We start from the raw sequence: 8,272 nt of genomic DNA, 5'->3' as shown, positions 1-8,272 counted from the left end.
TTCACTGGTACAAAAATCTTCCATTTATTTATTTACACTTAAAATAAATAACGTGACGAACACAACAGCAGCAGCGTTAACTCAGCCAGGACGACGCTGCCCGCAGCCACGTCCCTTCTGGTTCTCGGTACAGGACGCGACCAGGGCACGCTCACGCCCGCGAGGACGCAGGGGACGGAGGGGGGCGAGGAGGACGGAGGGAGGGCGAGGTGGGCGCCGCCAGGACACGCTCCCGCCCACGAACACGCAGGGGACAGAGGAGGGCGCCACGAGGACGCAGGCCCGGCTCAGGCACCCCGGGCGAGGAGGACGGAGGGGGACGAGGAGGGCGCCGCCAGGGCACGCTCACGCCCGCCAGGGCACGCTCACGCCCGCGAGGACGCAGGGGACGGAAGGGGGCGAGGAGGACGGAGGGAGGAGGAGGGCGCCGCCAGGGCGCGCTTAGGCCCTCGAGGACGCAGGCCCGGCTCAGGCAGCGAGGGCGAGGAGGACCGCCAGCAGGCAGGCGCTGAGGCCGAGGCGCGCCGGGCCCGCCCCGCCGCCCGAGGGCCGGTTGCAGCCGCTGCCCTCGCAGCAGGACACGCGCAGGCGGCTCAGGAGGAAGGCGTCGGCCGCGTGCGAGCCCTGGCACCAGGACGCCGTGGCGCAGCCCCGCACGGTGAGGCTCCGGTTTTCCTGCGCTGCGGGACGGACCACGGGGCCGGCGTGAGGATGGGGGGCACCCGCACACCCTCAGCGGGGGTGTTCACGAGGGAGCACCGACACCCCGTTCGGCCGGCCACGCCGCGCCCCTGCGCTCCTTCACCACACACCCATCAGGAAGGCCGCTGTGCCCCGGGAAGCACCCACCCGGGCAGTGCACGAGTCAGGGCCGGGTCAGGCGGTCTGGCTAGCGCCCCGTGCCCCAATGCGCCCCTTCCACGCCCCCGGCCTCACCGTCCACGCCCCCGGCCTCACCGTCCACGCCCGTGGCTTCCAGGCACCGGGTCATGGGTCCACGGCAGTCGATGAGGGCCGGGTCGGAGGAGGAGCACTCGTGGCCGTCACAGCCGTAGCACCGGATGCCGTTGGGTGGCAGGTCCTGAAGACCTAGAGCTTCACACGGGGGACACAGGGGGCTCAGCGCTTCCTCCACAGAGCCACCACCCCACGGCGTCCATGTCACGCCCGCTCAGTGTCCACACTCACAACCACCCCTGCTGTGTCCGCTCACACCCGCCCACACCATCCACGCCCGCCCACGCTCATAACCACGCCGCCACGCAGCCTCACCCCGGCCGCCGCCCACGCCCCACGCAGCCTCACCCGGGCCGCCGTTGCACTGGGTGCGGTTACAGCACTTGAGGAGGTGCAAGGCGCGGCCGCCGTGGAACCCCGAGACGCCCGGGCACCCGGGGAGGCGGCCGCAGCCTCTAGTGTAGTTCTGGTCGTTCGCTCTCCCTGCGAGGACAGGGCACGGGGGTGAGGGGCCGTGGCGCCCCGGATACACCCGTCACTCACACCCAGCCGTACCCACGGTGCGTCACCCCAGAAAGTAACCCGTGGTGACGCCACCCCAGCCAATCGGGTTCCTTCTCCTTTTGTCGTAGATAAAGGAGCAGACAGGATAAACAGAAGTGTGTGCACGTGTGTGTGTGTGTGTGTGTGTGTGTGCATGTGCGTGCACGCATGCAGTTGATGCCTCCGGCTTAGATCCCGGTCTCTCACCCAGCCCAGGGCGGGCCTTACTGTCTCCGCTCTGCAGGGTCACCACCTCGATGCACTGCTCTCCTGGGTCGCGGCACCGCAGGCTCTGCTCCCGGCCGCGCTCGCAGCTCTGGTCCAGCGACGTGCAAGACACACACTCAAGGTACCGGCCCCGGGGAAACGCCGGGCCTCGGACTCCTGGAAAGAGAGGGAGTCTAGGCAGGGGCTCTCCACTGAGCCACCCCAGCCCCTCACTGGGGGTTTCCAGGCAGGGGCTCTACCACTGAGCCACACCCCAGCCCCTCACTGGGGGAGTCTAGGCAGGGGCTCTACCACTGAGCACACCCCAGCCCCTCACTGGGGAATCTAGGCAGGGGCTCTACCACTGAGCCACACCCAGCCCCTCACTGGGGGAGTCTAACTGGGGCTCCACTATCCAGTGGCACGCCAGCCCCTTCCCTTCGGACACACGGCCTCACGGCGGCACCTCCACCTGCCTGGCAGAGCCACACATTCTTGCCTTTGCCTCTGGGACCGAGTATATGGAGTCCCAACTATCACCACTGGTGAATGACCGGGAGGTCCGGGCCTCACTTGGCTGCTCCGTGAGCACTTTGCTCGAAGCTTGTGACGAGGCCAGCTGGACGGGATGCCCGTCTCTGGACGCCCTGTGTCACCGGGTGCCCGGGGGTTGGCAGCCTCGGCTCAGCTCCTCCTGCCCCGGGCGGCTGGAGCCGGTGTGAGCTGAGGCCGGCGGTGAGTCATCCCCTCCAGAGCCAACTCACCCGACTCCCTCAAAGAAAATGCCTGAAAGGCGCACGGCCTGCCTCTTCCCACTCACGTCCACAGCACCGCACGAGCAGCCTGCTCAGGCGTGGCCGTGCACACCTGGACCCCTGGCTGGGGCTGGAGAGCACAACCGGGCTAGCCTGGGTTCACACGGAGGCTGGGTCTCAGAGAGAGGGACGGCAGAATGTCCGGGCCAGCCAAGCTGTCCAGGCAGCACTCCGGGCATGGGTGTGCAAGGGCGTGTGCTTCTCGTGTGAACACTTCGCTCCAGGCACGTGACCTGGGGTCTGCTTGGTCCCTTTTTATTTCCAAATGCTCACCCACAAGTGTGTCCCCAGTCTCACAAGGGATTTCTGCTGCACCCCCCCACCCCAGGGCTGAGATCCCACGCGTGTGTCGCCAGGCCAGGCTGGCTCCACAGAGCCCCAGAGGCCTGTGACCCGGCCGTGAGGAGGCGGAGTCAGGAGACCCTCTCGGGGAGTGACCTGGGACAGCCACGCTCTTCCGTGGCCTCTTTGCACACACATGGGCACGCTCCCACAGCTCGCGCCTGTGTTATCCAGCTCTGCGAGCGTGCGTGCTAAAACAGCCTCCAGACTTGGGGCCCGCCCCGTCACCACATCCCCTACTCAGTTTCAGTGAGTGCCTGTGCCTGGCTCCTCTCTCCGTGGACCTTGCTGAGTGCTCTGCTCTTCACAGACCTCATCTGCCCTCACCTGCCCAAGGGACTCCACCAGCCCAGCGCACACAACCTCACCTCCCTGTGAGCACTCTCACTCCGGCTCCAGTTTCCCTCCAACCTGTCCCCAACCGAGGGCAGAACCATTTATGAAGAACAAAAGTGTGTGTGCGCAGGGGGCATAAACAGTAAGGGTACAGCAGGCAGAGTGCCTGCCCAGCACACGAAAAGCTCTGACCTCCATCACCAACACTGAGCCACACCCCAGCCCTCACTGGGGGATTCTAGGCAGGGGCTCTACCACTGAGCCACACCCCAGCCCCTCACTGGGGGATTCTAGGCCAGCACTGTCCTGCTGAGCCACACCCTGGGCATACTTTTTAGATTTAAGTTTTAAAGACTTTTTATTGTTGGTGTGTGTGATCAGAGGACAGTCCTCTCCTTCCACCTTTACTTGGGATTCAGGGATTGAACCCAGGCCCCTGGGCTTGAACAACAACCCCCTCACCCGAGAACCTTCCCTCTGGTCTCCTTAGTTTGTACTGAGTCAGCGTCGCCCAGGGCTGACCTCATGCGTGGTGAGGATAACAGGCCAGCACCACGGCCAGACACGGGTGTCTGTGTCCGCAGCCTATACCATCTTTCCCATCAGGAGAGGGCTGGGTGTGGCGGCTCAAAGCTCCCATCCCCGCACTCAGGGAGCTGCGCAGGGGCTGCCCCTTTTCAGCTGGCCTGGTGGGGACAGGCTCGGCGCCCCGGTACTCACGGGGTCTGGGCCTGTTGCAGAGGTCCCCGGGGCACACCGTCTCCGCCAGGCTGACGATCTTGGAGCCCACGCGGTAGCTCATGGTACGGTTGGTCTTCTCCCTGTGGGCGCAGCCTCTGGTCACCACTGTCAGCTCCTCGTCGTCTGTGGGAGCGCAGCCTCAGTCCCCGGAGCCTCCCTAGTGCCTGGCAACCCCAGTCTCAGGTCGCCCGTCCCCTTGCCCCTCTGCCCTTTCCCAGAACTGTCTTCCCCTCCCCCGTACTCAGATTCGGATTTTAGGGATCCGTCTACAACTCTCTCCCCAGGGGAATGAAACCAGCGGGGAGGTGCATTTCATTTTAAGATTTATTTTATTTCATGAACAGTGTTCTGCCTGCATGTGCACCTGCAGGCCAGAAGAGGGCACCAGATCTCAGTATAGATGGCTATGAGCCACGAACCCGGCCTGGCAGCCTGCTCAGCTCTCTCAAGCCCTGTCTCACATAGATTGTTTTTGGCTGGTTGGATTTTTGGTTCTCTGAGACAGGGTTTCTCTGTGTAGTCCTGGCTGGCCTTACTCACAGAGATCCCTGTGCCCTGCCTCCGTCCCACGTGCTGGGATCAAAGGTGTGTGTCACCCAGCTCCAGACAGTTTTGAAGACTGTTTTAAAAACACATTAAGTCAGGTGTGGTGGTGCACGCCCCTAGCCCCAACCCTCAGAAGGTGCGACAGGTGGGTGAGATGTTCAAAGTCATCACTGCAAGCCTAAGAGCTAGCTTGGGCTGCAGGACACTTCGTCTTAAAAAAGAACCCAAGACCAAACAAGAAGCCCACGCCGCCAACCCCAAAACAAAGCAAACAAGATTGCCAGTGCCGAGTGGCCCATCTTTCCCTGGCTCCAGCGTCTGGCCCACATTTTTAAAGGTCCTTTCTGTGTCCAGTGTATGAGTGTTTTGCCTGCGTGCCTGTCTGTGCACAGCACCCGCGTCTCTGGGCTCCTCCCTGCCTTCCAGGCCGTCTGTGCCAACCCCTGTGGACACCAGAACGCAGCTCGGGCCTCTGGGCCTCACTCCGCCCTGTTCCGGCCTGCTGTCTTTCTCAGCTGTTGGGGGTGTGAGGCCGTGCGGACCAACCTCACCTTGCCATTCCCGCAGCTCCGTGGTCCTGCAGAGCTCCTGCCCCGGCGCACACTCCTCCGCCTGGCAGTTCTGGTTGCTCTCGCACTGCACACACCGCAGGCCCTGGGCGGCTGCGAGAGGAGAGGGAGAGGTCAGCGAGGCAGAGCGAGGCTGCGCCCCACTCAGGAGGAACCGTGTCTGCAGGTCCGGTGCCCTCAGACTCCGGATCGCGTCCCCCGACCCCACCCACAGGGTCTAGCGATGTAGCTGACCTCAAGCTCACGGCCATCCTCCTGCCTCGGCCTCCTGTGCGCCCGGATGACAGACGTGCAGCGCCCGCCATTCGCTTCAGCCCCGCCCACCCGAAAGGACCATTGGTGACCCCAGGCGGCGTGGAGCTCCACCCGCCCGTCCCACGCCCGTCCGCGGATTCTCTACGCTCCCTCCAGGGCCTGAGCTCCCCTCTGGAGCCCCAACCTGGCTCACCAGCACTCCAGGAAAATCCCAGCTCCAAAGCCAAGCTCGTGATTGCCAGCATGTCCCACAGCCCCGCCCCCGAGCTTCCCTTGGGACTGTAGCCCCGCCCACAGCCCCGCCCCTTCCCTCCTTTATTGAAGCATTTTATTAAATACTTTTGGAACGGCCTCACTACGTAAGCCGAGCTGGCCTCAAACGCAGACATCCCCCTGCCTCGGTAGGGCCCTGTGCTCTGGCGGGGACCCGGTGGCCGGCAGACGTTCGTAACAGCGGCGGTGACCAGGCGGCTGGGGTCCCCCCACACCGGGAACTGCGTGAACCAAAGCCTTCTCCAAGCCCTCCCCTAGCCTGACCCGCCCCGGACACCCTGTTTCTTCTTCTTCTTGGTTTTCTGAGACGGAGCTTCCCTGTGTGGCCCTGGATGCCCTGGACTCGCTTTGCCGACCAGGCTGGCCTCGAACCCACAGAGCTCCACCCGCCTCTGCTCCGGAGTGCTGGGCTCCCAGGCGCGCGCCGCGGTCCCTGACTGCCTTCTAACGAGGACTTTAGAGCCAGCCGAGCCCCGCCCTGTCCTCTGGGAAGAGAAAGGCTAAGGGATCACGGCCAGTCCTGACCACACGTGGAACCCCGACTGCCGGCTCCCGTCCTCCCCGGGTTCTGTTCCTCAGCCAGAGGCGCCCCCACCCTCCCCTCTGCGCCCCCTCCTCCCCTCCGTGCTCCCCTCCAGCTCCTACCCCTGCCCTCTGCGCCCACCCTCCCTCTGCGCTCCCTCCTCCTCTCCTCCTGCCCCCTCCTCCTCCCCTCTTCCTCCCCAGCCCCCTACTGCCCCACTGTCCCCCTCCCCCTCTTGCCCCCTGCTGCCCCCTCCTCCTCCCCTCTGTGCCCCTCCTCTCCAGCCCCCTGCTGCCCCCATCTCCCTCCTCCTCCCTCCAGCCCCCAGTTGCCCCCTGCCCCCCTCCTCCTCCTCCCCAGCCCCTTGCTGCCCCCGTCCCCCTCCTCCTCTTCTCCAGCCCCCTGCTGCCCCTGTCCCCCTCCTCCTCTTCTCAAGCCCCCTGCTGCCCCTGTCCCCCTCCTCCTCTTCTCCAGCCCCCTGCTGCCCCCGTCCCCCTCCTCCTCTTCTCCAGCACCCCGTCCCCCTCCCCCTCCTCCCCAGCCCCCTGCTGCCCCCTGTCTCCCTCCTCCTCCCCTCCAGCCCCCTGCTGCCCCTGTCCCCCTTCCCCTCCTCCCCAGCTTCCTACTACTCCCTGTCCCCCTCCTCCTCCTCCCCAGCCCCCTGCTGCCCCCCTGTCCCCTTCCTCCTCCTCCCCTCCAGCCCCCTGCCGCCCCCGTCCCCTCCTCCCCAGGCCCCTGCTACCCCCTGTCCCCCTCCTCCTCTTCTCCAGCCCCCGGCTGCCCCCGTCCCCCTCCTCCTCTTCTCCAGCCCCCCGTCCCCCTCCCCCTTCTCCCCAGCCCCCCGCTGCCCCCCGGGCCGCCGCGCAGGTCTCCTTCCACCCCTTACTCATCCCCGCCCCCCGCGGACCCGGAGCGCTGTCGCAGCTCTCCCCGCGCCAAACCCTGACTCAATTCCTTCCCCACTTCCTCCGCTTTCTCAACTGCGCTTCTCCACGCTTCCTGGGGAAGCGGAAAGCCGACGCCGAGCGTACGCGAGGGACAGGCCCCGGGTTCGCGCTGACCTCTGTGGGCCGCGCCCCGCGGAGACCCGAACACCGTGGGGGGCGCGAGGTCCCACGCGCAGGCGTCCCGCCGCCGGCCCTGCGGCCCTGCGGAGCAGCCGCGTAACCTGTCCGCCCCTCCCATCCGCCGGTGTGCGGGGGGCGCCGGGCCCCCTCTGGGCCACGGGGCTGAGGAACTCCAGCCGGACGGCAGGAGGAGCGTGGAGGGCGGCGGCAGCCCCCTGCCTCTCCCCGTCCTCACCTGGGGCGCAGGCCAGCCGGCCTCCTCGCCTACCTCCTCCCTGCCCCTCCCCGTCCTCACCTGGGGACCAGGCCAGCCGGCCTCCCCGCCGCCTCTCCCCTGCCCCTCCCCGTCCTCACCTGGGGCGCAGGCCAACCGGCCTCCCCGCCGCCTCTCCCCTGCCCCTCCCCGTCCTCACCTGGGGCGCAGGCCAACCGGCCTCCCCGCCGCCTCTCCCCTGCCCCTCCCCGTCCTCACCTGGGGTGCAGGCCAGCCGGCCTCCCCGCCGCCTCTCCCCTGCCCCTCCCCGTCCTCACCTGGGGTGCAGGCCAGCAGCAGCAGCGGCAGCAGCAGCCGCAGCCTCCCCGGGAGGCCCATGCCTGCGTCTGCCCTGGTCGGGTTCGCCTTTGCTCTAAGTGCCTGATCCCGGGAGGAGACAGTTTTGTGGCCCCAGGGCTCCTCCCACGGTTTGCTAAAGAGTGAGTCAACGTGGGTTGCGTGGGCCTCTCCCCTTCCTCCACCACAGCCCACAAAACTCCGCTTCCCGGGAGGCCTGACTCAGCGGCCCTGAGGTCCTGTCACCTCGCTCGCTGGGTTCAAATCCTGGCTCTCCTGCTCTCCTGGGCAGCCCTCTGCTTGGCGGGAGGTTAGGTAACAAAGGACTAAGGGGCTGTGGGAGGGGGCAGGATGTCCTAAAGACCGTCCTTTTCCGGTCAGGTGTGTGGCGGGGGACAGAGCAGTGGGGACGCAGAGTTTCACGACAGCCAGGGCTACACAGTGAGACCCGTCTCAGAACAGAACAGAGAGAGAGAGAGAAGATAGACAGAGACATTCACAGAGAGAGACAGAGACAGACAGGTACAGAGACAGAAACAGAGACAGAC

The 8,272-nt window shown here is 66.1% G+C and overlaps 1 protein-coding gene across 7 annotated transcripts; it reads right to left on the bottom strand.

The window, feature by feature from the left end:
• On the bottom strand, nt 1-7,839 carry Plaur (plasminogen activator, urokinase receptor). 7 transcript variants are annotated; one of them, XM_060366379.1, is made up of 7 exons: nt 7,706-7,839; nt 5,039-5,149; nt 3,921-4,064; nt 1,729-1,884; nt 1,306-1,440; nt 937-1,095; nt 1-680 (listed from the first exon to the last, which is right to left on the bottom strand). In XM_060366379.1, exons 1-7 carry the CDS (start codon nt 7,764-7,766, stop codon nt 469-471), a joined length of 978 nt encoding a protein of 325 aa, XP_060222362.1. In that variant the 5' UTR covers nt 7,767-7,839; the 3' UTR covers nt 1-468. The 7 variants fall into 7 exon arrangements, with proteins under 7 accessions (XP_060222362.1, XP_060222363.1, XP_060222360.1 ...); XM_060366380.1 differs by having other exon boundaries at nt 958-1,095; XM_060366377.1 differs by lacking the exon at nt 7,706-7,839 and adding an exon at nt 7,169-7,300.
• Nucleotides 7,840-8,272: the final 433 nt, after the last annotated feature.

The sequence above is a fragment of the Meriones unguiculatus genome, chromosome 14, assembly GCF_030254825.1.
Source record: "Meriones unguiculatus strain TT.TT164.6M chromosome 14, Bangor_MerUng_6.1, whole genome shotgun sequence".
In the NCBI taxonomy this organism is placed as follows: Eukaryota; Metazoa; Chordata; class Mammalia; order Rodentia; family Muridae; genus Meriones; species Meriones unguiculatus.
The sequence above is the reverse complement of the archived record's forward strand: the minus strand, read 5'-3'. Positions and strand labels throughout refer to the sequence as shown.

Excerpts from the sequence above, each read along its gene's own strand:
- Plaur (XM_021629248.2), bottom strand. The coding sequence starts at position 5,700 with ATGTCTGCGTTTGAGGCCAGCTCGGCTTACGTAGTGAGGCCGTTCCAA. Across the intron at positions 5,150-5,290 it reads AGGATGGCCGTGAGCTTGAG|CCGCCCAGGGCCTGCGGTGT; the intron begins GTCAGCTACATC and ends CTCCTCTCGCAG. Across the intron at positions 1,885-3,920 it reads CTGCAACAGGCCCAGACCCC|GAGTCCGAGGCCCGGCGTTT; the intron begins GTGAGTACCGGG and ends CTCTCTTTCCAG.